This window comes from Hippichthys cyanospilos, chromosome 1 (genome assembly GCF_059441005.1).
Source record: "Hippichthys cyanospilos isolate Australia breed blue-spotted pipefish chromosome 1, RoL_Hcya_1.0, whole genome shotgun sequence".
Lineage (NCBI taxonomy): Eukaryota > Metazoa > Chordata > Actinopteri > Syngnathiformes > Syngnathidae > Hippichthys > Hippichthys cyanospilos.
In genome coordinates this window covers 7,478,045-7,505,347 of record NC_142369.1, presented here as the reverse complement: position 1 = coordinate 7,505,347, position 27,303 = coordinate 7,478,045, and the positions used below count along the sequence as shown (strand labels likewise).

At 42.8% G+C, this 27,303-nt stretch overlaps 5 protein-coding genes across 8 annotated transcripts in view; 2 read left to right on the top strand and 3 right to left on the bottom strand.

The window, feature by feature from the left end:
• Window positions 1-11,596, bottom strand: part of poln (polymerase (DNA directed) nu) — a 29,239-nt gene extending 17,643 nt beyond the window's left edge. For 2 of the 3 annotated variants that reach the window (XM_088409726.1, XM_088409744.1), the window contains exons 1-2: window positions 11,545-11,596; window positions 10,707-10,812 (exon numbers count right to left, since the gene is read on the bottom strand). The gene's annotated coding sequence lies outside the window, so the exon portion shown is untranslated. The remainder of the gene's footprint in view (window positions 1-10,706; window positions 10,813-11,544) is intronic. The other variant, XM_088409736.1, reaches the window with a different exon arrangement.
• haus3 (HAUS augmin-like complex, subunit 3) lies at window positions 511-7,112 on the bottom strand. Of its 2 annotated transcripts, none has more exons than XM_088433541.1 (6): window positions 6,876-7,112; window positions 3,358-4,301; window positions 3,058-3,267; window positions 2,616-2,848; window positions 1,296-1,581; window positions 511-912 (listed from the first exon to the last, which is right to left on the bottom strand). In XM_088433541.1, the coding sequence occupies exons 2-6, from the start codon at window positions 4,270-4,272 to the stop codon at window positions 667-669; spliced, it is 1,890 nt and encodes a 629-aa protein (XP_088289667.1). In that variant the 5' UTR covers window positions 4,273-4,301; window positions 6,876-7,112; the 3' UTR covers window positions 511-666. The 2 variants fall into 2 exon arrangements, with proteins under 2 accessions (XP_088289667.1, XP_088289660.1); XM_088433534.1 differs by lacking the exon at window positions 6,876-7,112 and adding an exon at window positions 4,926-5,104.
• On the top strand, window positions 5,040-9,713 carry LOC148428910 (prostaglandin reductase 1-like). Its single transcript, XM_088433553.1, has 9 exons — window positions 5,040-5,166; window positions 6,310-6,427; window positions 6,525-6,570; window positions 6,700-6,759; window positions 6,930-7,097; window positions 7,604-7,877; window positions 7,949-8,054; window positions 9,117-9,235; window positions 9,338-9,713. Exons 2-9 carry the CDS (start codon window positions 6,322-6,324, stop codon window positions 9,446-9,448), a joined length of 990 nt encoding a protein of 329 aa, XP_088289679.1. The 5' UTR covers window positions 5,040-5,166; window positions 6,310-6,321; the 3' UTR covers window positions 9,449-9,713.
• On the top strand, window positions 10,759-13,422 carry txnb (thioredoxin b). The gene is made up of 5 exons (XM_088409757.1): window positions 10,759-10,926; window positions 11,828-11,932; window positions 12,033-12,098; window positions 13,065-13,130; window positions 13,212-13,422. Exons 1-5 carry the CDS (start codon window positions 10,900-10,902, stop codon window positions 13,281-13,283), a joined length of 336 nt encoding a protein of 111 aa, XP_088265883.1. The 5' UTR covers window positions 10,759-10,899; the 3' UTR covers window positions 13,284-13,422.
• The window catches only part of svep1 (sushi, von Willebrand factor type A, EGF and pentraxin domain containing 1), a 64,947-nt gene continuing 50,909 nt past the window's right edge, over window positions 13,266-27,303 (bottom strand). The window contains exons 33-49 of the mRNA XM_088409769.1: window positions 26,701-26,877; window positions 26,456-26,540; window positions 26,095-26,286; window positions 25,802-25,969; window positions 24,779-25,451; window positions 21,902-24,594; window positions 20,484-20,718; window positions 20,248-20,403; window positions 19,074-19,137; window positions 18,825-18,998; window positions 17,506-17,682; window positions 17,242-17,415; window positions 16,110-16,280; window positions 14,985-15,080; window positions 13,979-14,074; window positions 13,803-13,896; window positions 13,266-13,721 (exon numbers count right to left, since the gene is read on the bottom strand). Of these exons, the coding sequence (XP_088265895.1) occupies window positions 13,691-13,721; window positions 13,803-13,896; window positions 13,979-14,074; window positions 14,985-15,080; window positions 16,110-16,280; window positions 17,242-17,415; window positions 17,506-17,682; window positions 18,825-18,998; window positions 19,074-19,137; window positions 20,248-20,403; window positions 20,484-20,718; window positions 21,902-24,594; window positions 24,779-25,451; window positions 25,802-25,969; window positions 26,095-26,286; window positions 26,456-26,540; window positions 26,701-26,877 (5,456 nt within the window). The 3' untranslated portion in view covers window positions 13,266-13,690. The remainder of the gene's footprint in view (window positions 13,722-13,802; window positions 13,897-13,978; window positions 14,075-14,984; window positions 15,081-16,109; window positions 16,281-17,241; window positions 17,416-17,505; window positions 17,683-18,824; window positions 18,999-19,073; window positions 19,138-20,247; window positions 20,404-20,483; window positions 20,719-21,901; window positions 24,595-24,778; window positions 25,452-25,801; window positions 25,970-26,094; window positions 26,287-26,455; window positions 26,541-26,700; window positions 26,878-27,303) is intronic.

Genomic DNA, 27,303 nt, shown 5'->3' with positions numbered 1-27,303 from the left:
GGTACAATTCATACAAAACATATTTCAATCATGGATTATCCATGATGAATATCTTATTGGATAGTGAAGTTCGTTTTCACTCACCACAGCAAAAAGTGATTTGCTTTTTTTCACCCACCCCCCCAAAAAAAAATCAAATGAAACCTGTCTCACAAAATTAAATCAGCTAAAAGATCTAAAACAAAATGCACCGTTCCAAACCAATTCCAAAACAGAAGAGAAAATCAAATACTGGACATCAATCAGTCTGGAAAGTGATGAAAAGCCATAAATGTTTAGGACTCAAACAAATGACGATGAAAACGACAAGGAACAAATGGAGAAAATGATAGATACAGTATGTATATAGGTAGAAAAAGATGTATAGCTAGACAATATATACTCTAACTATATTTATTATCTCCGCTTATTAGCTAACCATAATAGGTAGTGAGGGAGGATAAGTGGTTGAGAGAATGGATTATACAATAAAAAAAAAAAATCCACCTATCTTTGAAATACAAGTTGTTTTATTATCAGCCCATCAATGCAAGATACAGAATAGATGCTCTAATTACCAGAACACATTTTAAAGCCAGGAGGAACCACACTCATACAAGGCTAACTGTTATTTTAACAGAACTTCTTTTAACGCAAAACAGAATGCTGAGATTGGCATTTTTGTCTTCATTCCATTTGATGACTCCATGCTTCTTCCTTTTTTAGGTTCATCCGTCGCTCCAGGCCATCAACGACTTTCTGGAGGAGACTGACATCCAAGTGAAAATAGACATAGAGTTCCCTCTCTTGTCTGAGGAGGGAATTGCGTTCCAGCTGGGAGCGCTTGGTGTTGACCTTGCCTGTGATTTCTTTGATGGACTTTTGTAAATGTTGCAGCAAGGATTCAGCTTCTTTGAGTTTTTCCATCAGCTCCTGAGGAAAGGAATGCCAAATAAGATGTAAAATCATTCAGTTTTCATGCAACAAACCCATAGTGACAAACAATCAGGCCTGATTTTGCCCGATCAAACTCAGCAAAGTCCTGAAATCATGCCTTGCTATGCGTAGGGTCATTCACATGACACATGATAAAACGCTGTATCAAATGTGTACTCCTCCTTAACACTTTTCTTTCGATTGAACACACTTTTGGGTACACAAATAATTGCTTAAAAGAGGAAACGCACCGTGCCACCAGCTTCCCAACACCACAGTCATTTAAAAGTCAAACTCACATTCTGGATTTCTTCTGAAATGTATTGCTGTTTAATGGTAAGTAGTTGAATGCGTGTAACATAAAAATGAAACCAACCCACCTGTGCATTGGGACACAGCATATCCTGGTCGGCAATGGCCTTAGGACATACCTGCGGCCCTAAGACCAGTTGCTGAAACTCTGTAGTTGCGACCTCGTGAAGGGCCTTGCAGTGACCTTGAAGTTGAGTTACTGTGAAGTTTTGGTCCCGGCTGGCCGCTGCCAGCCCTTCGAGGGACGCCTTGAGATTATTTGCCAGGCTACAAGCAGCCTCGTGCAGTGCCTTATATGTCTGAAAAGGCTCTACTCTCCTGGGGGAAGAATCGTGGTCGAGGATTTGCAGAAGTCTACGAGGAAAATTGTGGTTGAACAAGTGAGAAGAGTGTTGTTGCACCACCTAATGATGAGTTGGTAAATTACAGAAACATTGCAGTAAATGTACCGCCAAACAACTGTGGATGATGTCTTAAAGAAGATACCCTGAACCCAAATAAATATATTACTTTGGTGCCATCTAACGGCATCTTGATATGAAGGATTTCTGCCAGTTAGTTTAAGAGTATTATTCAGCCAAAGATAATGTTTTACTGCCAAATTGTTTAAACCAGGTGTCTAGGAATGAGGGCTGAGCAATATGGCCCAAAATGATGCCCCCCCCCCCCCCCCCACCCTTGACAATTATGGTTTTAGTCAAAGTAATGAATCCAACAATCTAAAATGTTTAAGCCATTCAAATATAGTGACATTAAATCAATTTTAAAGTAAATCCAACTGTCAGTTTGTGCACTTAAAAAAAAATAGTAACTCATCATTTGTCCATGATTTGCTTAAATTCCGCAATTGAGTGATAAGTGTGGGTAATGCAATGTTGGGGAGTGGTTTCTTTGTCTTTCTTGTTGTGTTTAACAAGTGTGCATACCCTTGATTACACGGCTTTAACACCTGCTCTTATAAAACACCCATGCAGCATTTTGCCACACTAATAAAACCTCAAGTTCACGATTTACATTGTCAATTTTCAAAATGACAAATTAATTGAATTAATTTGATTTTTTGCCTAGTTTTATTGCCTTTGCTGCCATCATGTGGTATTTATGGTCAACCATGAACCTTAAATAGAACCCCTTCCTAGACGAATGGCAAACAGCTGTAATCCACATTATAAAAAACATTGCACAATCCTGCTCAGATGAATGTCACTGGGCAAAACATCTCCAACATGTGAAGCTTGAATTAGCTGAAATGCCAACAAGATGACTAACTAAACTTGAAAAGACAAAATGGCACCATAGAAGGTATTATTAAAGTGCTACTGCGTAACTGAGATGTTGGTTGAATCCCCCATGAGTGAATGGGGTCAAGTCTACCGTAAGGATGTTACCTGCTGAATGCTGCGTCCTTGCTGGTTATGATCGGGTTGGGTCTCATATTTATTGCCAGCTCGGGATTTGCTAGAGCCTCAAATCTGAGGGACGTGATTCCACATTCTTCAACAATTCTGCTGTTCACATCGCTTAGATGGTTCAGGCATGCTCCCCACTTCCTTAACTCGATTTGCTGAGCCAAGTGGAGAATGTCGAATGAGGCTTTCTGGCGGAGGAGACAGTCTCGAACCTGGTAGGAAATTTTGACATGTCATTCTATGTTTCTTTTTCATATTGTCTGTGGGTATGTTTGGCAAAAGGTATGATAGATAAACATCAGGACATTGTTACAATATATGTATCCTACCCAGCTATCATATGTTATGTAGTGTAGTATTATATCTTATATTTTTTATGGAAGAAATAATACAAAGACAAGTGGTCATTTTGCTAACACACCTCATTCTGCTTGGTTGTGAGATACTCCTGCCTGGCCAGTTGCAAGGCCAGGTCTCCCTTCACCACCGGCACATTGAGCAGCCGGGCAGACTCCTGAAGTGCGGATGGCACCGGTCCGTGGAGCAGCGCTTCGATCTCGGCCTCCACGGATTCCAATTCCTTCCTGGATGCTAGCTCACGCACTTGAAGCAAGGCAGAGCTGGCGATGCTCTGGCAGGGTAAAAAACAAAAAACAAAAGAGGTGATGCTGATGTACTGAATTGTCCAAAACATTGTGATGTTGTGATGTTTTATGTTTACCTTGACGCTTGAGGACTTCTCAGAAAGCCAGTCGAGGCCGGCCATGATACTTTTCTCCTCTGCGGTGGCTTGCATCAGCTGGTGCTGGGTCACGATGTGTGCTCGCTGCAGTCTGGCCAATTGGGTCCTCCTTTGCTCCACTTTACTCTTTTCCTTATCCTCCTCTTCGTCATCACAAGAGCTGAGGTCCAACACCTGGAAATTTTCTGAGCAAGAGGTCTCAACAAGGTCGGCAAAGAGGTGCTTCCGAGTGAAAGCAGAGAGTGTTTTAGTGTTGAGCTCTTCTTGGCGTAGATACGGATTCAGCGAGAGCTGAGAAAGAAGCTCCTGACTTCCGCCCGCAGATGCAAGAGTGCCTTCGGGCTGAACGGTGATGTGTGATGCCAGCTCGTTCACTTCATCAGCGAGTCTTTGGAGTTCAGCGTTAGTATTGGCGTTCTCAGCTCCGAGAAGCGCGTTAGCCTCCGCTAGCTGCGACGCAGCGCTCTCCAGCTCGGAAGTGAGTCGGAGGTCGACGCCCAGGCGGGAAGTAGCCACGGCCTGCAGCCTCTTGCAACGCTGCTGCTTCAGTGCTTTCTCCTTAATTAGTTCCTCAAGCTCTGCTTCCAGATCCTCTACAGTGATACCATCCTCAGTTGCACTGCTCTCTTCAGACGGTCCAATTGTTTTAAGAGCCTTGACCAACGCCGGTTCATCCAAGATAGGCTTGCCGGATTTCTCCAGCTTCCGATAGGCCTGCACTTCCTCCGTGGTTAAAACATTGCTTCGGTTCAAGGTCCGACAGACAAAACGCCAGAAGTGGATGTTTTCTGGGGAACCGTTGAACAGCCAGTCAAACTCCGAGGCCTCCAGTGAAGATGCATCGGGATAGCCCAACCGAGTCATGGCCTCTACAAAGTGCCCACCGTTTAACATTGTGTTAAGTGTATGATGTTGTTGCGCAGCTGGATGGAAGGATCCAAAGAAAAAGAATATTACCAATTTATATACAATGCACATTTAAAAGGGGCGACTGCAAGCACCTTATTTGATTGTTACCTAAATTGTAAACACAGTTCACTGCTGCTTCGCTATTCACAAATTAAAGTGTATTTCTGTGTGGACTCTACTTGGCTGTCACACATGTCCTTCTTCATCTATTTGCATGTATGTCAACTTTTATTAACCCAATAAAGTAAATAAGAGTTGTCAAGCAAGAGAAAACAAATCTGTGCAAAGACAAATCAGATTTTATGCACGTATTTTGCGTTGTTATACTTAATGTGACCATTGACCACAATCATCGTTGTGCAAGGAGCTGTCATCATCATCCGTTTAATAGGGAGTCGCTTCAAAGTTTAATGTTTATGTTTAAGGATATGTTTTTACGTACGAGCTACAGTACTTTACCATTTTCTAGACAACTGCCAACACTTAAGAACCATCGCATGAAAATACATTACATTTCAGGAAAACAAAAGAATACGTTTGAAATGACTAAAATCCCTAACTGACGGCAACATCAAAGGAAGGCTGTTTAGCTCGCGACGCGCTTTAATTTCAAGCCAAAATGAGAAAATACTACTCACAATTTCTGCAGCTTAGCAAGTAGCCACTTGAAGCGCGCGCCTAACTTCAAACTACTTCCGTCATCAAAAGGGGACCTTGTCGACTAAATGACATAAGCATGCTTTCAACCAATCACAGGTGACCTAAAAAAAAATGTTTTCCGCCAATGTTTCGCTCTCTTCCACTGCCTCAAATTAGTCGCCACATTCCCCAAGTCGGATCTCGCTCACATGGTCTTCGCACTACAATCGACATTAACTGGTAAGAAAAACCAAGCGTACCCATGGGGGGAAAAAGCCAAGTGGAGCATTTACCGTCTTAACTTTATTAGAAACTTGCTAAACCACGTTTCTACTCCTTTTATCGAGCCCGCTAAACGTCTCACACGGCTATTTTATTTTTTATTTTTTTGATCGTTTTGAAATTAATTCAATAACAGAGCATTACAAATACTAGATCTAGAATGCTTGGTTTAACACAGGGGGCTACGTACTTTGATTTTTAACGGGTCACGTGGGAATTTTAATCTGTATAGACGGGCCAGGTCATTCGTACATATTAAAAATGAATAAAAATAAAGTCACATTTTTATTTGTATAATGAATTTCGCACATTTTGGGACAAACCAACGTTGTATTGCCTCACAATGGAAAAAAAAAAGCTCTTTGTTTTACTATTTTGTATTTAATGTAAACATTTTATTTCTGTAATAAAATAGTAAATGCTCATTTTAAATTGTACTAAAATAATATTACAGTTAGATGCATACAAAACTTTTTTTTTTTACTTGTGTAATAAAACAAAGCTTGTTTCCTCGATGCAATCAGTTTATAATACGTACCCAATCATTTTATAAAATAAGAAATGTACAACTGTTGATTTGGCAAACATACAGTATCTGTTGATCACTCAAACTACTTTTTAAAATTTTCTTACTTCCAATTGATTTTAGCCATTAATTACTTCATAAAATAAAATAAGATTTTAGACATATACTGTATCGTTTTCAAGGACTCGATAAATTAATCATATGGTCAATCTAATCCACCAATGTTAGCTGAAAAGTTGTTAGCCTTATATTTTTTAATGTAGTGGAATGAGTAACCGCTAATCAGAATTTTATTGTGACAAATATCAAACTTGGCATCTCCCTAAAATCTGCACCGGCTAAGATCTGTTATTTACAATAAACTAGAAGCCAAATAAATATTTAAAAAAAATATATATTTTAAAATTTCAATGTGGTTTAAAAATTTTAAACGCTAAACGTTACAGGACTGGATTGAATAATGGAGCGGTCCACCCCTGGTTAAACCTGTGGAATCCCTCGCACTGTCGTACTTTTGCCCTTACTTTGTAACGTTTAACTTCACACTGGCGCGGGTCCATTGTGTTATCCTCGAGGTGCCGCGAACCATGGTTCGAGCTAAGTCGTGGATCCTGACCAAACATTTTGAGGGCTTCCCCAAAGAGAGCGACTTCCAGCTCAAAGCAGAGGAGCTCCCAGAGCCTAAAGATGGACGTACGGCCAATTTTCCTTTTTTTATTTGAAGGGTTGGGGTTCAAATATTAAACTGCCATCTTAATGATGTTGCTGTTCACTGTTGGCTTTATTTCAGAGGTGCTTTTGGAAGCAATGTTTCTGAGTGTTGACCCTTACATGAGGTGGGTGAAATGAGTCTTTTTAAAAATCAATTAATGATTAAGAGGCCCTTGAAGAAATAGTTGCTTTTTATATTGCGATATTGAAGTCTGCGACGCCAAATGTATCAATGTGGCTTCTTGTTTCCCCAGGCCGTTTAGCCGCTTTCGCATGAAAGAAGGAGATGTGATGATCGGAACTCAAGTGGCCAAGTAAGGGGCTGAAAACTTTGTCGAAAGCACATCTTGCACATGTGGTTCACAGCAGATGCAGAGAAACAAACAGGCTGACTCACTGGGATGGAATTGGACTGTTTTGCATTACTCACTCCCTTGATTTTTCCAGAGAACTTCAAGGTCCTCCTTGCTTTGTTGTTCTGTAGGGTGGTCCAGAGCAAAAACGCTGCATTTCCTGTCGGGACTAACGTTGTCAGCCGCGGCGGATGGAGAACTCACACCGTGTCGGACGGTTCCGACCTCGTCCCCGTTATGCCCAACTGGCCGCAGGATGTTTCGCTGTCTTTGGCTTTGGGAGCTGTTGGCATGCCTGGGTAAAGAATGTGTAAAATTCTTAGCATAAGATTTTGTAAGACATTTGACACCAATTACAATGAAAATAATGATTCCACTATAACATATTGCGCAAAGAAGTAAAAATCTAGTCTTAACGTGCCCACAAAGACAAAGGTGCTGTTACGCTGAATTTGGCCTCTTTGGGTAACTTGACTCCCCTATGACCTTTGTCCTCGCTTTGCCTTCTCCCATCTATCTGCACCCAAACCAGTTAAGACTGTGGAGTCACACATAGAAAACGCATTGTTTGCTCATTCTGCGTTCCTACGCGGGCGTGATTAGGCAACATAAGAATAGAGATTGTTTAGAAGACCTTCAATCATTCTGGCTTCCATGAAATAGTTTATCTGAGAACGTAATCTTTTGCTAGTTAGCATTAGCTTAACATTGCATGCATTAAAGACGTACAGACCAGTAAAAGTTGGCCAAAAAATTTGGAATTGGTGTCATGACCTGGATTCTTACCTTATGCGCGTCCTCGTAGGCTGACGGCTCTTTACGGAATCGAGGAGGTCCTGGAGCTGAAATCGGGCGAGACCCTGTTGGTGAACGCGGCGGCAGGGGCGGTGGGCTCGGTGGCGGGGCAGATCGGCAAAATGAAGGGCTGCAAAGTGGTGGGTTCGGCGGGGTCCGACGCCAAAGTGGCTTTCCTTAAACAGCTGGGCTTCGACGAGGCCTTCAACTACAAAACGGTGGCCTCCCTGGAGGACGCTCTCAGGAAGTCTGCACCCGGCGGATATGACTGCTTTTTTGAAAATGTGAGCCAATCCCGATGATAGCATTGCAACTGCTTTCTGCAATTATTTACCGGTATATTCTTACTCTTCAGGTAGGAGGCCTGTTCTCCAGTGTTGCAATTGCACAAATGAAAGATTTCGGAAGAATAGCAGTTTGTGGAAGTATCTCCACGTACAATGACACTGAGGCTCAGACAGGTATGTTCTCACCTGCTTGGGTTTTGAGTTGAATTGCATATATCGTACATGGCGACATCTGATAGATGCCTTTGTTTTCAGTAGGGGGCAACATTATGCTTCTGATAAACTACAGGCAGTAGACGGCCAACTAGATTTGACAAAGTTTACATAAAATAGGATGTTTTGTTTCAAACTTTTAGTTATGTTGTTTATTGATAATTTTTTGACATTGATTTAATAAAATAAAAAATGTGAATTTCAAATGAGTAATTCCCAAATTTGAGGCAAAATGGCTACATGCATGCAGCAATTGTTTTTTGGGAGGGATTAAACCGTTTTTCCAGAAAATGTTTTTTCAAGATTTTTCTTGTTTAAAATGGTTTAGGGGTTTCAAATGTTTTTTGTTTGTTTTTATTGCAATTATAACAGTGGTCGATTAAATTTGGATTTTTTCCATTAATTGAATGACAAATAGCAGTAAAGCTGATGCTCATTACAAATGCACTGAAAAATACTGTTTTGTTTTGTTTTTGTTTTTAAATCTAAAAAGTAGTATAAACCTTTAAGAAGCGTTATTCATCAATTCAGCTGAACTGATGATGCCCACAGTTTTATTTAGGGTTCGCAGTTACAATTAACCAATTATTTAAGTAAATGAATAAAAAATGAAAAGTACAAATTATCTAAGGAATTTTAGGCTGCGAAAATACATCAAAACAACAAATGTGGTGGCTACTTTGCAGTTGAAAAAAACTGCAATTTTAAATGTTAATTTTTGTGGGGAAAAAATCTCAGGTTTGTTGTGCTTAAATCTGTTTTGATTATCTAATAATTGTTAAATGTTGAATGGCTTTTGTTTTTTTAATGTGTAAACCAGTGTTTTTGTTTATCTGTTATAATAAATTATTTCATGTAATATGTAAACGCATCAATACAATTTAGCTCATCTTTCTGAAATTTAATGAACATGTATGACTAGACCCTTGCTAATGTAAATGCTATATGTGGCCCACAGGCCCTACTTTGCCTACAACCAGCTGTGAGGAGCCCTTTCAAGCTTTAATTTTTTCATTCCGACAGGCCCGTATCCTCAAATGACCATGATTGTCAAGCAGCTTAAGATGGAAGGCTTCATGCAAAACAGATGGGAGCGAAAGCACCCGGAGTCCCTGCGGAGGCTCATGAGCTGGGTGAAAGAGGTCTGGCGCTAAAAAAAAATGTGCCATCATTTGATTTCTTGTCTAAGTTTCTTCCCAGTATTAAAAAAAGATCAATGTTTTTTTTTGTTTCCGTCTCACAAGGGTAAACTGCAGAGCCGCGAGCATATCACCAAAGGCTTTGAAAACATGCCAGCAGCTTTCATGGGAATGCTGCGAGGAGAAAATACCGGCAAGGCGATTGTGGCAGTCTGATGTGGAATTCAGTATTATTAGTCTGAGGGATTGAAACTTTCGTAACCACACAACATGCAACGATGATACGTTTTTGTTTACAGTGTATAGTTTTGCAAATGTATTGAAAGCTTAATAAAAATAAGTCACTTGTAGGTTTGTACAGCTTTTGCGTAATACTATGTTGATGCAATCAGCAGTAATTACAGGATCAAGCCTTTTTGGATATGATGTCACAAACTTGGCGCACTTACAGCGGAAATAAAAAGTTTACTACACACCCAAATTGTTGTCTGGATGCCAATTTCTTGTGGTCTAAAAAAATTAAACCAAGATTAACAATTTAAAACTTTTTTTCCACCATTGTGAGGGATCTTGTTTATAAATACTGGAATTTCTAAGGAATTAATTATACAAATGAAAAATAGTGACATGGTGAAACAATGGCAGTTACATCACAACTGGACACTTCTTAAAAATGTATGAAACGAAGAGAAATAAGCTGGTCTGGGTGGCTGTACAAAAGCCGTTACAGACGTAGCTGCGGCAATTTCTGGCTAGCACTATCTGTTTAGCACCTGAAAACAAATTACTGTTTTCATATGTTGGGACAGTGGGGTAGCGTGGCAAGACACACCTTATCTTATTAAAAAAAAAAAAAATTCCAAGCATGGTGACACTGCACATTTGGTGTTTGAGTTTTCCTTTGTTTTAGAGTATTTTATCGCTGGCCTTACTTGGATATAAATTAAAGAAAATAAAATATCACAGACTATAACCATCATGATAATAGAAAAAGTGCTCCTGCTAAAGTGGACTGTCGTTGTGTTGTCTGCCATTTTAGCCTGATTTGAATCTCAACAGACTGCGATGAGAGCCTTGTCGCCACGGTTACCGGAGATGCTATCGATCTATTATAGTTCAAAGAACCACTTGTGGTTGTTGGGGCAACAATAATGTGTGCTAAGAAATCCTTTCATATGCTTGGAAATGAAAACTGATTTGGTTTGAACCTTGAAATATTACACAATAAAATGTAAAGGGTCCGTGCTTGTTGAACATTAACAAAACAAATGACTAAAACAAAACTAGTGCGAATAAAACTAATTTTACAGAATAGAGATGTTTGAGATTTAAAAAATAACAGACCCACACCAGAAAAAAAATCCATATTCACTCATTTTTGAACACACTGAGAGAGTTTTGACATTCAGTTTAAAAGCCTCCGCTAGGGGAACCCCTGCACCATCTAAAGTTGGAATTAACGCTTCATACTTACCGCACTTGACTTTTATTTTGGAAAGTAACACAACTTCCTCCTGTGGCCGTGTTCAGTCCTCTTGTATTGACACAGGGAGGAGTGTCTTGAAAATAAACTGCCTTGCCTGTGCAGAAATCTAGTCATTTTCCACTTCGCCGTCAAGCGTTTCATAAAAGCTAGCTGCATTTTTTACAAACCACCAAGGGTCAAGATGGTTGTGGTCCAAATTGAAAGCTTGGTAAGTCGGCTTTTCTTCAAAGCATTTACAAACTTTATTTTTGCTTATACTCACTCAAAATAGCATAATTTCACTTGTGTACACGACAGTGGAACAATTCATTGCAATTTGTGGACTAGGTTTGAATCTCGAAATGACGCGATTGCATAAAGTTAAAAATGCAGATAAGGAGCAGAGCTTATCGTTATTAACCAAGAAAAACGAATAAATGGAAAAGTAACTTCGGAGAGTTAAAGAGGGCTTCTTCGGGATCCATCGGAGTGACTCGTGCATAGCGAGGCCGAGCCCGGGCATTACAGCTAGTGCTAAAGCTAATGCTAATGCTAACGTCATCGGCGCTCGAGTGACATCGCACCCAAATTTCCGGAAACACGGCAATTTTAATACAAATAATGTTAAAGGCGACATTCAATATTTATTAACAGTATTTTGGACTCGTTGAAGTGATTTAGTTTAAAAAAATGTCGACTCGTTGCGGCGGGAAAACGGGGTACTTTAATTGGCTCCTAAAAACTTCTATTAGTCATTTACAATTTATTTATCAATTTTATGAACCTCTTATATACTGTTTTTATTATTGTCATATATACATATGATAATAATTTTCTTCAAACTCACCTAAATTGGTTAACTGTTAACTGGTCTCGCTCGAACTCTTGTATCGACCAATTTGAAATTATGACAATTTAGAAATGTAAAGCCAACTGGATGTCACCTGATTTTGACGTCATGCTGCGTTGGGGGTGTGCGGGAGAAATGGATTATCTAAATTTAGTCAGTCTATTAGCAAAATCTTTTTATTTTTAGGGTGATCTAAAATGTGTTTAAAACCATTATGGCATCATTGTTTGTGTTATATTTGTTTATCTTATGATCGTATTCCTTTTTTTTTATATTCCAGGAAGAGTTTGATGGGTACCTGACAAACAGTGGAAACAAGCTTGTTGTAGTGGACTTCACAGCTCACTGGTGTGGCCCCTGTAAAATGATTGGCCCTTATTTTGATGTGAGTTCACCCGAATCATAATAAAGTTGTGCTTACTCTCTGTTCTATGTTGAGTGAGATGGTTATAAGGTTGTGTTGTTGTTTTTTTTCTCTCTCGCAGGAATTGTCAAACAACTCGGAATTTGCAAATGTGGTTTTCCTGAAGGTGGATGTGGATGATTGTGAGGTATGCTAACTATAGCTTGGCAGCTAAACTGTTTCTAAAAATGTTAAAGGGGCTGTATCATGCAAATTCAACTTTTGTTTTCGCGTTTAACCACGTTATAGTGTTAGTTCCTCACCCTCAAAGTGTTATATTCCATCATTGATGCATCCCCCCCCACCCAAAAAAAAAAAATCCTTATTGTGCTCTCAACGTGTTTTGGAGCACACGGCCAGACAGTCAACATTTGCAGTAAAAAATTCACCCGCATGCGGAACTGTTGTTATGAGTGGGTTTTTCGAGGGGACCTTTTTACCCGGCGGAATGGGTGTTTCTTCATGCATTCCCTTGACATGTCTCTCTTTGTTGGTAACTCCATCTCATTGTCTAGTAAAACACCTTTTTTTTTTTTATTCTTCCTTCATGGATTGCTACATTAGCTTTATTTTTTTGTGATTGTGGCACTCAGCTATGAAACGGTAAGGAAGAGGGCGTGGCAGCCACCAGGCTCTCAGGGTTTCAGTTAACAAGTCGTTTCACTTCCTGGTCAGAAATGCAGCACCAAAAAAGTAATATAATACATTTAGTTTTCAATTCATATCAGTAGAGAAATGTTTAATGTCAGCATTTACATCCAGTTGTATCTTTAAGTTCTGTTGTTTAACCATCTGAAAGTCATATTTGATCACGTGGCAATGTATGTCATTTAATTTACATTTTTTTAAAGGTATTTAAGCAATTACTACTTTTAATTGAGCAAAACAATGACAGTTATGGTTGCAAGAAATGGAGATGCCATTTGGGGGGGGGGGGTGTCTCAGAATAAAACATCTTTATCAAGTTGTACATTGTAAAAATCAACATCAATTTCTGACGTTAGTTCAAAGGTTTTAACATAAGAAGCACAAAAAAATGTAACATTTTGTTTTGGGCTGGGGTTGAATTACAAAGATGATTGCACCTTGACTGACATTCACTTGTGCTTTCCAGGATGTGAGCGCGAAATGCGAAATCAGCTGCATGCCCACATTCCTCTTTTTCAGGAAGGGGGAGCAGGTAAACATGAGATGTTTTGTGTAGCCTTGTTGTTTATTGTTTTATTCATATATTTTTTGTTCTCTGTTATTATCCTTACAGGTGGATAAGTTCTCCGGGGCTAACAAAGAGAAACTACTGGAACAGATCCAGATACACAGTAAATCACAATAATCTTTATTCCACCCAGCATAATCGTTTGACTTCAGTGCATGTTTTGAGTGTTTGAACCACTGGCAAGCTCAGAAATGTTGATCCATGTGTGGTGTTTCCATTATGGTGGATTTAATAAATGTTAACTTGGGACCCTTCATACTTTTGTCGTCATGAATGCTTAACATACAGAGTATGTCAAAAACATGTAATCAACAGCCATTTATGCTTTAATTAAACAAAAAAAAAAAAAGTTTACATACACTGGACAAACACATCCATAATTTTTTTACAAGTATATAGCAGCATATGTTCAATACTGTTGTTTCTTTTATATGAAAAAATACAGCTTTATTTTACAAATTGTTTCTTGCTTTGCTGGAGATGTTTTGTGAGGACGCGCCCTCCGAACGGGGCAACTGGAACGTTTAGAAGTGATAATATCCTGACCTCCTTTTCCTGAAACGAAATAGGGATGTATTTCAGGGTGTGATGGCAAAAAAAAGAAATGAATAAAATCAAAAATGGAATAAGCATTACCTGGAACAATCGTGTCCAATCCAACCTGGACTACAGTGACACCTGTTGGGCCTTATGCATCTGCCTCCGTTCAGACACGGTGACGAACACACAGCTGGAAACGCACAAGAAATCAAAAGCCGCAGCTTAAGCGGCAGGTATCGCGGACGCCGCCCGCCACCCGGCCGATCGCTCACCGCTGTGACAGCGGGTGCCCGTCCACCCCGGGGGACAATCGCACTGGTAGGGGGCCACGCAGCGCCCTCCGTTCAAGCACGGCAGGATGCAGATAGCTGTCGGAAAAACGGAGAAAGATCTTGCGCTTCAATCCCGAAAGCGTGAATTTGTTTTGTTTTTATTCACGCTAACTATAAAACTTTCATAATATGTCATCGCTATGGTCAATTTCAGTCAACAAGTGGCAAAATGGCTGCTTAACTCTTTCAGTGCCATGGATAGAATTTATGGATAGACTCTTTCTTTTTTTAGGTGAAGTCAAATCTTTTATATGGTACCACTAATGTCTCCATAGTCATACGATATTCTGGGGGTCTTGAGAGATGCGTCAAAATGCTCAAAATTGTCTGGTTGCCTTTTCGGATAACGCTTGGCACCGAAAGAGTTCATTTCAATCTCACAAAGAGAATATTTCCTCATTCACAACCAGTCCAGTTAAAAATGATTTTTGCTTTGGCCATCAACGACAGTTAACGGTTAACTTATTCACCGGCAACCCAGTAAAATTCCTTGTGTGATGTCTACTGCCGTCGTGGTAGTTCATCAGAATGTTGTGTTTGGACTGGTGGGGGTGGACAGAACATCATTTAAGTAGTCAATGTTCAACTCACATTCACAATCAGACCTCAGGGCAATTTGGAGTGTCCAAAAGACCTAGCCTGCATGGGAATGTGCGAGAAAAGCCATGCAGGCACAGGGAGAACACGCAAACTCCACACAGGAAGGCCGGAGCCGTAATGGAACACTCTGAACTTTAGGCCGGACGTGCTAACCTTGCCGCCACCGAGATAACTTTCAATGTCTCAACAAAAGTGAGTACAATCCTGAGTGAAACTGTCCAAACTGGGTCCCAAACCGGTGTCACTTCTGGATGGCGATTCAAATTTTCAAGATGGTTACTTTTGCTGGATGAATGTGAGTCCTTGGTGTCGGATTCGCCTCGTCATGAATGACTCAGCTACTTACGCTCTTCGCAGACTCGGCCCATCCAGCCCTCCGGGCAGGCGCAGGTGTTGGGCCGTTGACACACACCTCCGTTCTGGCAGGGCAGCCAACACACGGCTGAGACAAACACACACACACACACAAATATGAAAACAAAAATATAAAAACAACTTGTTTTCATTCTTGAAATGCACACTACCGCAATAAAAACATATTTTTACAGTTTGTTGGTTTCACACCAGTCCGTAAATGATTCCATCTTGCGAAATACAAACATGAAAAGTATGTCGACAGAAACTGGATAATCAAGATGACTTTCTGAGTGACTCCTTATCCCACAATGCAGTACAGTTAACCCTCGCCATATCTCCATTTGCACCAGTGGCGGAGCTAAAGTATATACTGGCCAGGGTTGCTATGGCCACGCCCACACTTAAGGGGAACATTTTGATATCTGTGATTTTTCCGCCATTTTTCCTGTCCTTCTGTCCTGATGACATATTTTAAAACTTTTTCAATCACAAGAGTAATACTCAAAGTAATAACAATAACAACTCAAATAGTAACTTTATATACTAAACTCAACCTTGTTCAACTGTCAACACACAAAAGAAACAGGTCAAGCTTACTTTATCAGTTCATTCCCCATCTACAAATCCCAATCTCAATATTGATCCATATATAAGGCGCACCTGATTATAAGACGCACCATCAGCTTTTAAAAGAAAATAAGGCCTTTAGGTGCGCCTTACAGTGCGGAAAATACGGTAAATAAATCTGACAGTTTCATGTAATAGTGATATATTTATGTCTGTCCAATCCTTTGATTTTTCCATCGAAGGCATTTTACATCAAAATGAAAGCATTGAAATAAGATATTAGGGAGCTGAAATTTTACATGCCGAAATTCAACATGGCACCATCACTTGATTTACACACTATCAGCAGTGTGCTATCCCTTGGTTAAAATACTGCAAGAATGATGGTCAAATGAAATGAGAAAAAAAAAAGACTTTTACCGTCTCTCTATTTTGGATTTTCACCTATCGCGGGGGGGGGATCTTAGACATACCCCCTCGCGATTAACTGTTCATACAGGTCAAAGGAAATCGGACGCCCCGCACCCCTTGATGTGGCGCTCTCTACCTCTGCACGTGGGAGGCGGTGTCCAGCTTCCGTTCTCCAAACACCGGCTCCTTCCGATGCCCTCCATGGCATAGCCGCCAAAACACGAGTACGCGGCCACGTCCCCGAACTGGAACACCGCCCCCCGCACCACCCCGTGGGCCACGTGGAGGGGGGGGCCACAGGAGACCCCTGTACAACAGCCCAGACGGAACGACCCGCCGGTTACGACAGCGGAAAAATGTTTTCCCTCTTGCAACGTACTGTAGTAGTTCATTCAAAATCCTGTAGTTCTGCCATCCCCATTTGAGTCCCTCTGGCAAATGAATTTGTTTTCCACATCATATTTGTAAACAGGCTTTCCCAATGGGGAATTGAAAAGAGGACGCACAAGGGAGAATAGAAGCAAGCCGACCACACTTGAGGCAGACCAGAGGGTTATATGACAATGGTTGCTATGGCAGCGGTATACACAGTGGCAGTGTTTGATGCAAACCCAATTGGATGGGATCAAAGCATAGGTGAAAATCCGCAATAAAGAGCCCTTTCACAACCCCACACAAAAGTTAGTATATTTCCTTTGAGCAATTGTAACAAAAACAATCAATACTTCTAAATATAAAAGTTTAAAGACTTTAAACAAAAATGTTTGTTGTTTTACTTATTATTAATTGAATTTTTTGTTCAACAATTGTATTTTACAAGAATCATACTGAAGGATCAAAGGACTTTATTAACTCAGTCTTTGAAATGAGTAATTCATTTTTATTTGATTATTTTGTTAATTCCAAGACTCTGCTACAAGCTTTAGAGCAAGATTTCAAACTCAAGGGCCAGATCTGGCCCGTCACATCATTTTTGCGTGGCACGCCAAATGTTGATTTGACTTCAAGTTTCTGATCAAAATACCAACTTGGCTAGTTGTCTTCAACTTTTAAAAACGTTTTACTGGCCTCTGATTTAAAAAAAAACAGTGAGGAAAATACCTAAAATGTTTTTGATTTCAAGTCATACTGGCCCTCAGACAGAAACTATAACTACAACGTGGCCCGCGATAAAAATGAGTTTGACATCCCTGAGGAAATAGTTGTTGAAAAAAGCCGATTAATCCCGATTAAATTCAAGCTAAGTTAAGTAATCGTGGTGGACTTACTCTCACACACGGAGCTGATGGGGCTCCAGGTCTGGTCTGGCCTACACGTAATGCTGCCGCCCCCTCTCACTTGCTGGCCTTTAGGGCAGCTCACCCGTACCGACTGACCCACATAAAACTTGCGGGCCTCGGTCCTGCCGTCCTTCCAGCCCGGAGGAGTCGGGCACAGTTTAGCTGCGTGTGTCGGGGGGGGGGGGGGGGACAGATTAACATTAGTAGAAGGAATTTGTCCAAATCACTGGCATGGGCCGCCCGCTTTCTTACGTTGGCAAGTGGGAAAGGAGGAACTCCAGGAGGTGCCCCCCATGCACATCACCAGGGCATCTCCCACGAGGCTATAGCCTTTGTCGCAATTGAACTCCACGGCGCGCCCAGTGATCAGGTTGTGTTCTTGAACCTTGCCGTGCAGCATTTGCTTGGGCCTTTCGCAGCCCTGACTCACTGAAATGACACAAGCGGGAAAATCGTCATCACCGTTATCCCAGTCTTTCTCAACCTGTATTGAGTCAAGTCTCGTCGTGGGAAATCTATTCTTGAGAACAGTTCCCTAATTGAAACGGATATTTATTTAGCCAGTTTCAGCATATTCGTGCCAATTAAGGCATTCTATTCTCTGAAAAAAATGATAATTTATCTTTAAAATACACAGTATAATATAAATACCATTTAATAAACAGATTTTGGCCCATTGCTATTGAATAAAAATGACATCACATGCTCAAGTCTCATGAAACGACCACATGATTCACCTGTTTTCTGGGTTTGGGCATGTGACGTTTGCAAGCTGAGCCGTGATTGGTTGTTACGTGAGCCGTGGGTACAAATGATGCCGCTTTCAGTCGACAGCGATTTAAAAACATTTTTTTTTAGTTCATATAAAATGACTTAGGGCGGCTCGGTGGCGCAGTGAATAGCACGTCTGCCTCACAGTTAAAGAGACCCAAGTTCGAATCCGCGTGGCTCCGGTCTTTCTGTGTGGAGTTTGCATGTTCTCCCTGAGCCCTCACGGGTTCTCCCCAGGCACTCCGGCCTCCTCCCACACGCCAAAAACATGCAGGGCAGGTGTATTGGACATACTCAATTTTCATTGGGTGTGTGAATAGTTGTTATAAGATTTTACAGTGAAAACTGGCTAAATATGTCCAGTAAATTTTCCATTTAAAGGGACAATGCGTAAGATTTAGACCATTTTTCATATCGAACAGCAGGAGGTGCTGAATTTACAGCCTCCGGAGGAGTGCCACCCCCCAATATCATATAATTTCATGATAACTAGACCTACAATTATATTTAAGACATACTGTTGGTCATTAAGAACACATTTATTTGCAAGTTTTTGAAATTTATAATCATTTAATTTATTCCTACATCTTACACATTGTCCCTTTAAGACTATGGCCACTAATTCTATAGATATTTGCACTGTGGCATAAATGCAAATTTTCAAATGGGCTCAAATTAAAAAAATTTTGCATACCGCAAGGGAAGCCTTCACTTTGCTAATTACCAACATAAATGAAATTGGATCAACGTGCTGAGGGCCAAATGATTGGGGATCACTGATTTCTCCGAGGCATGGTTACCTTCACAAGAAGGTAAGGGCAAGCTCCACGTGCCGTTGGCCAGACAGACAAGCGTCGTCGGCCCGACCAGCTTCAGGCCGGCATCGCACGTGAAGCTGGCATTGTGCAGGAAAGTTTCTCCCGTGGCCTGCACCGTCGCGTTCTTGACTGTCGGGGGAGGCCCGCAGGACTGTGCTAGGGAGACCACGCACGCCCGCATGAACAAAGCGTCGGGCGGCACCCCTTGGTCGCCCGTCTGAACGGACTTACCAAGACAGGCCGGCTGAGTGCCACTCCAAGTTCGGTCTGCCTGGCAAGTCTGGACAGAGTCTCCCTGTGGAAAAGACGATGAAAGCTATACAAAAGGAACTTACAGGATACGTATACAAAGCTGCAAAATATACTCCATTATTTCCCCGTTAACTTTAGACTAGCTTGAAATTTGGAGGTTAGGACTTGGGACTTATGACATCTGGTTAGTTGTAACATAAATAAATGTATGATAATGGCAGAGCCATAACTACATTTATGGCTTCAGCCGTGCTTTTCAAACAATTCCAGCCACAAAATCTGTGTGTCCTCAGTTGATCCATACGGCATGATAGTTTCGCATCCCTATCAAGGAAGTATCTTATCATATCACTCTACTGTATGTGCACAGCATAATGATAAGAGTTGCAGGGAAATCACGTGATTTCCTGTAAGTGGATTCTTAGCCATTACATCAGCGTGGTGGGCTAAAAGTGAAACTCATCCGGCCTTCGATGCAGAAGGAAAAAAATAAAAGAGTCACCAGGCACTTGTTTTACCCCATTATAGAAACTGTCAATGATAAGCAAAAAAAACAGCTTAACTGGGCCACTTACAATCAATATTTATCTAATAATGTGACAAATATTGACAAAAGCTATAAAATATTTCATATTCACCAGAGATGCTGATTATGACATGTATTAGATTGCAACGGATATGTGACTGTAATTCAGTGCTTCTCAATTATATAATGCCAAGTACACCCCAGGAAAGAGAACCCCCCCCCACTCGACGTGCTGACTAAAAATGATATAAGTACACCTAAACATATATCCCTTTAAACATTAACAAAAGAAAATAAGCAATATAAATCAACTTCCAACAACTGTTAAATATTTTTTACAGCGTTTATACAAGTTACAGCTTAGTCTAAAACGGAAAAAAAATTGAAGTGCATCAAAGTGCCTGAAACTAAGAAAAAAAAAATCTTACTTTATTGGAATTACACTTCAAGTGACAAAAACAAAGCCTTTTCCCAGGGGTCATCGGAGCCCCCCCACCCCTCCACCTCACCCCTGATTGGATGAAAACAATTCTAAAATCCACTATGATGCCAGTCGGAATGATTTGAATCGAAGAAAATACTTCAGCAATTACAAATCTCTAATAAAAGCTTGCGGTGAGCACAAACCTTGATTTCATAGCCAGGCAGGCACGAGTACATGACAAAGTCGCCGTAGTTGTAAGTGTCCCCCTCCCAGACCCCGTTGACCAGAGGAGGGGGTTTTTCACACACCACCGGCTCACACGAAACAGACTCGATGCTCGGGGCCCAGCTCCCACCCAGCTGATGACAAAACAGAAAAAAAAAAAAAAGTTTGGTCTCTCATCGGGAAAACTTCCTGCTTTTACTTGCACGATGCGTACCTGACATTCTGAGAGCGCCGAGCCTTGCAGGTAGAAGCCGGCGGGGCATGAGAGGGTGACCGTGCTCCCGACAGGAGTGAGATCCTTTCCAGTGATCACAAGGTGAGGGATGGAGAGATTCGCGGGGAGGCCGCAGGGGACGGGGCGGCACCGGATGCTGTGCTTGGACCAGGTGCCATCAATGAGGCAGGAGAGAGTCGCTGTCTGTGTCGCTAGCTCATAGCCATCGTCACATCTGCGGAAACAAATTGAAAAGAAAATGTTTGGAATTGAATACAGACAACCCCTATGCGTCATTGGGGTTACAATCCAGAAGAATATGTTCCGAATTTTGATTCGGACCTCGCAGATACACCAAGCCAAAGATTTTCTTTCTATGATGCTTTTTTCTCATGATGTACTTTGACCTAAGCTCTGTTGATGTAAAAGCAGTGCCATCTTGTGGCATTTTGGTGCCAATGTGAAGGAAGTTACTCCCATCTGTTGTTTTCTTGCTATTTTGTGACATACAAGAAATTAGATTTTTTTTTTTATGATTATTTGCTATTGGGCTCAATCCCTGCAGAATGACTGTAAGACAATGATGACGACAAATGTTTTTTATAGGTTCGTCTGGATTGTCTTTTATCCCATACGAAGGCATGATTCTGCTCTCTCAATGTGGAGTAAACATTTTTTGAAATGATGAGCAAACTCGTTTGAACGTACCTGCAAACATGTTCAAACATATTTGCAAACAGGTATAAAGGAAGCTGCAAATGCATTCAAACGTACTTGCAAATATGTTTGAATGTAATTGAAGGCTAAAAGCTAAAAAAAACGTTGTTTTTTCATAATGCCATAGGGTGTTAACTATTTGCCAACATGTTATTAATAAATTAAGTAAACATTGTTTATTGGTCATTTTTGATGGTTTTACTATTATGTCTAGTTGGCATTTTTTCAGTCAAAATCCAATGGCATTATGAGAAAAATGTTGTATTTTGATCTAGGAGTGTTTAATATTTATTTTTATACTTATTATACCACTAGTACTTTTGATCATTTTGTTCCGTTTTTTTAAAAATCACATTTGTTAAAGATGGAAGCCCCGGACACCTGTAACTTTGTAAGGGCACCTCATAAGGCCAGTGAGGAGTGTTTTGAACATAGTAAACCATTCATTTATATATTTATGGGGGTCGGGGGAATCTGTTTTATATTTTATTGAGGGGATCCGGGGATTTTCTCAGATTCATTATTACTGTTCAAACGTACTTGCAAATACGTTTGAAGATGACATTCAGAAATATTGACAAGTTCAAACGAGTTCAAAAATGTTTTCTCCACATTGACAGTCCCACACTTCCATATTCCCCAATGATAAAGAGGGGTTCACTGTACAGGGCAGTTTGAAGTAACCCTTGGCAGCAGTTTACCTGTACGTGACGTGGTTTGGGAAGTTATATGCTTCTCCTTCCATTTGAGCATTGGCAACAGCAGGGGGTTTTCCGCAGTTGACAGGCTCGCAGCTGATCCTCGGCTCACCCCATCTGCCGTCTCTCCCGCAGGAGAGGTGTGGCAACCCCCTGGGCTGATACCCGGGCCTGCACCTGTATACAACTGTGTCGGGGATGGTGGCGCTGCCGCCCTGCAATACAGCGTTGGGAACTGGAGGCGGGGCGACAGCGCACCTCCCGCGGCCGCACACAGGGACGCCGGGGTTCCACACCCCTCCCTTCTCGCACACGGCGTGAGCCGGACCGAGTAGCCTGTATCCGTCGTCGCACTGGAAGTAGACTTGGTCGCCGCAGGCACGGTCGCGCCCCAAAACGACCCCGAATTTTAAAATCGGGAGGGCGCAGATACAAGGTCGACATTGGGGCACGGTACCGATCCAGATTCCTTGAGCTGAGCACCGCAGGACGGGGTCCCCGACAACCACGTAACCTTCGAAGCAGATATACTCCACTACGTCGTCGTGGTTGAAACTGGAGCCGTTCAGAAAGCCGTGGCTTATATCCTCGGGCGGATCGCAGCTGATGATATCGCAGCGCGGTGCTGGTTTGTCCCAGAGCCCGTCTGACTGACAACGACGCGTTGGATCGCCAATGATAACGTATCCTTCGTTACATTCATACTTCACCTTGCTATTGACGCCGAATTCTGACCCTAACATTCGCCCATGAGGGATTGGCAAGGGCTTCTCACAGTGGGCCGGTACGCAGGTGACAGACTCATGACTCCAGGTGCCATCAGCCTGACAGACACTGACTGACTTCCCTTTAATGAGGAAACCAGGCTTACAACTGAGTTCAATCTCCTCGTTATAGACAAAGTCTTGGCCTTTGAAAGTGACATCAGTAGGCAGATCGGGAGGCCCGCAAGACACCAACTCACACTGGGGTTTGAGTCCATTCCATTTGCCATCAGCCTGGCAAGTAATCCGATCAGCACCCTGAAGGAGAAACCCGGGATCACACTTAAAGTGTAGGACTTGGGGGTAAACGAAGGAATCTCCATGAGTTGTGCCGTTGGGTACGGGTCCTGGGTCCCCACAGAAAATGGGGCGACACGCCGGGGCATCATTGGTCCACAGTTGCCCTGACAAGCACTGCCTCACCGCTTCTCCCTCCAGCTCATATCCTTCTTCACAGGTGTACGTGACCATGCTGCCTTGGGATGTGTCCGTCACGTTCACATGACCGTGCTCAGGAGTCGGCGGGGTCACGCACTCAGCCGGAACGCAGGAGGGGGCCGTCCCGTTCCAGCTTCCGTCTTCCTGACATGCCAATCTGGTGGGGCTGGTGAGGTCGTAACCTTTGTGACATCGGTATTCGATGGTTGACCCGTGGAGGAAGCTCAGATCTCTCGGGGACCCTTCCCCCAAGTCCGTGGCCCTAACGTAGTCCCCGAAGTCAATGTGAGGAGGCAGGCCGCAGTCGGAGGGCACGCATACGGGAACGGCGCTTGACCAGCCAAACTCTTCGCATGTGAGGTGGTCCTGTCCAATCAGCTGGAAGCCAGGGAAACAGCTGTAGAATATAGTCACACCGAAACCGTGATCTTGACCTTCTACGAAACCATTTTCAATGGGTTGGGGTGGCGTGCAGGATATCTGCACGCAAACAGACGGTTCAGAACTCCATTCCCCGTTTGCGAGGCACTTGACAGTCTCCGGACCTTGAAGGCGGTAACCACGGCGGCAGGAGTAGGTGACACTGTGTCCAAATTGAAGCTTGGTGAAAGCCACTTTTCCATTGGCAATTTGTTTGGGAGGTGAGCATTCAATTGGACGGCAAGAGGGAACCCCTCCGAGCCAAAGTCCCTTCTCTCCGCACAGGATGGTTGCGTTGCCCACTAATTGATATCCAGGCTTACAGCTGTACAGCGCCTTGCTGAGGTACATCAAACCCTGCACGTCAACAATGCCATTTGAAATCTCCACCGGCTGAGGACATTCAACGGGAATGCACTCTGGGTATGGATCACTCCATTTTCCACTAGCTAGACAGGACACGGAGTCTTCTTTTCTTAAAGTGAAGCCGTCCATGCATTTGTAGGTCACCACGGAGTTGAACGGATATGGGGGGGACGTTGAGGAAGGGCCACCGAATGATACCTCAGGCGGAGGCCCGCAAAGCACCTGCTTGCACACCGGAAAAGTGCCGTTCCACTCCTGGGAGGGCAAACAGCGGAGGATCTGTGGACCCTCGAGAATGTAGCCGTCCTCGCAGGACAATTCCACCGTTCCAGTTTCAGAGTCCAAGCCTTTTAGAACCAGGTGGTTCTCCTCCAGCTGTGGTTCTGGGCACTGCACGGGCGAGCAGCGCGGACGTCTCGATTTGTCCCACCGGCCGTACTTGAGACAGGTCCAGACGGGATCGCCAATGAGCTCGTAGCCTTCGTCGCAGAAGTATTCCACTTTCCGACCCACCTGGAAGTCGGAGCCCTTGAATTGCCCGTGCGCGATTTTGGGAGGGGGTTCGCAGGTCAATAAGACGCAAGTGGGCGGATCGTTGTCGGACCATTGGCGGTTGGCTTGGCAAACTCGTTCCGGACGACCCACCAGTCTGTAGCCAGCGTTGCAAGCATACATCACCTTGCTGTTGAAGGTGAATCGACCTCTGACCTTTTGAGGAGAAAGAGAAGTATCTTAGTAAGAGTTGCAGGATCAACCAGCTTATAAAATAAAAAGATACACTATTGCTCTTTAAATGATACTCTCAGTTTCAAGTGTTATGACAATTTATGCACCTTGGCTCAATGAAGGTTGGAAAACACTAAGTACTGTTTGAAAACTAGTGTGTGCTAACCTGGATGTAGCCATTCTTGAGAGGCGGGGGTGAGGAGCAGGACACGGGAATGCAGGAAGGTAAAACTCCGCCCCACTCTCCATTGGCTTTGCAGGTCCGCCTCTTCTCCCCTCGAATCAGGAAGCCCTTATCACAGCTATAGGCCACAACGGCTCCAAAACTGTAATCACTTCCGCTCACGTAGCCCCGATCGACGCTGTCCGGCTTGGAGCACCTGACGGGCACGCAGCTGATATCGTACGGCCGGGGGTCCCATTCCCCACCCAGGAGGCACCGCAGCGTCGCTGTGGTGTTGAGCATGAAGCCCTCCTCGCATTTGTAGCTGACCTCTGAGGTGCTTATGTACTTGGGTTTGTTGAGCGAGTCTAAAATGGCGTGGGGGAGTTCTGGCGGACGCAGGCAAAAGTTGGCGATGCAGCGAGGGACCTCCTCTCCATCGGGGGGCGCCCATAAGCCCTGCGCGTTGCACACCATCTTGGAGTTGTTGCCCGCCGTGTAGCCGTCAGTGCAGTAATAATTGGCCGTGTCTCCAAAAAGCTGGTGGCTTTCGTAGGGCTCGGCGTGGTCAATGGCAGGTGGGGGACCGCAGGAACGAGGAACACACTGGGCAGAGCTCTCGCTCCATTGGCCGCTTGGCAGACACTCTCTGGTCTCGGAGCCAATCATAGTGTAGCTGTCAAGGAGACAGAAAAAGGGAAGAGGGTGTTATTTAGGAATTTGGCAAAGCCGGCCCAAGAATACCTAAATTAAAATGATGTGGGGCTCCTCTAGTTCTGATGATGATATTTAATTTCCCATTGAGTGTTTACAAAGTTTAGTGTAATTATAGCCGCAGATTCAAGAGTTTTATTGTCATATGCATAGCAATACCACACAATGAACTTCATGTACACACACGCAAAATCAGGCTTATATCTCCGAAAGTAAAAATGTCATTTCAGTTCATTTTTCATGCTACTCTGCTCTTCCTTGGGCCGGCTGTGTTTGTAGGTTCACATTTTTCAATAGAACAGAATCATTTACCCTTCCTTGCAGACATAGAGCACCTTACTCCCCAGTTCATAGTTCTCTCCTTGAATTACAGCATCTCTCAGGGCTGGGGGGTCGGCACACAAGACATTGACACAGCGGGGGTAGGGCCGGCTCCACTCCCCTGTCTCTTCACAAACCAGTTCCACGGGTCCTTGCGGTCTTTGTGCAAACAAAGACCCATTGGAAAAAAAAAAGACAATGTGGAGACAGAACGTTGAATGGCCAAAAAGTCTTTAGTTTCCACATTGATTCATAAATAAGTTTTAATCAACGAATTTCTATACCTGTACCCTTCCGCACAGGAGTATGAGACAGTCGACTTGTATGTGTTTGTGGTTAGAGTGTAGTAGGCGTTCCGGACTATCGGCGGTCCCCCGCAGGACACTGGATGGCAGACAGGTGGCGTCCCGCTCCACCTCAGATTAGAAAGACACTGGAACTCGTAGGGGATTTGAGGAAGGAAACCTTTCATGCAGCTGCAAGAACAATTGAGACATGCGTGTCAAAATTCGGAAATCCTGCCAAGTTGACATCAATGTCCTTCATGAATTTTGATAATATAATGCAAGTTAGCGTGTGAAGAACGACAAAAACCGCAAGGGTCCTCCGCTGTGGTGGGAAAAGCGACGCGGTGTTAAAGGGTACCTGAAAGTCACCTTGCTTCCATAGGTGTAGTTATTTCCATTCATGACGGAATTCTCTGGAACTGTTGGCATTGGGCAAGATTGGGCTGTGGTGCAGACACACAGGAACGGTTAGAAATATATTGTAACACATGCCGTTACATACAAGCGCCCAGTACTGCAACGCACTGGTGCGTCCGCCATATTGGATGTGGCAAATGCGCCTGTAAGCAACATAAGGAAATGAAATGAAGGTCTGCTACTCACCTCTGCAATATGGAACGAGGCCATCCCAGTTTCCTGTTTCCAGGCACTCCAGTTGCGCCGCACCGATTAATTCGTAGCCATTTTCGCAGTGGAAGATCACTTTACTGCCCATCAGGAAGTTGCTGCCATCTCTGTGGCCAAAGTCAGGTTCTCCAGGTTGCTCGCACTTGACGGGCTCTGCTCCAATAAAAGAATACAATATTTATTTATGTACATTTGTGGGATAAGATTAAGATTTTTTTTTTCTTTTCAAAACACAAGTACAGTGTTCCCCTTCAATGATTGAGATAAAGAATGGCAAAAATCACAAACTGACATCTCTCCATTTTTTTTATTTCCTACAGCTGCCATAAGGAGGTGCTAAAGCACAAATTTTGAATTCTGAATGAGGCGCCTCAACTCACTTTAACATAGTGCAAAGGTTTTTGCCATTTTTTAAAAATACTTGCAAGAAAGGAATTTATTCTATTCTAGTTTATAGGATGGTGGCAAAACACAGCTTTTTGCCTAAATTAAGCTCTCAACTAACTTCAACAATCTTTTAATATATATGCAGTATAATCACTTAAGAAGTCGAGAAGCTTTTGTGGTTTCTAATGTTTT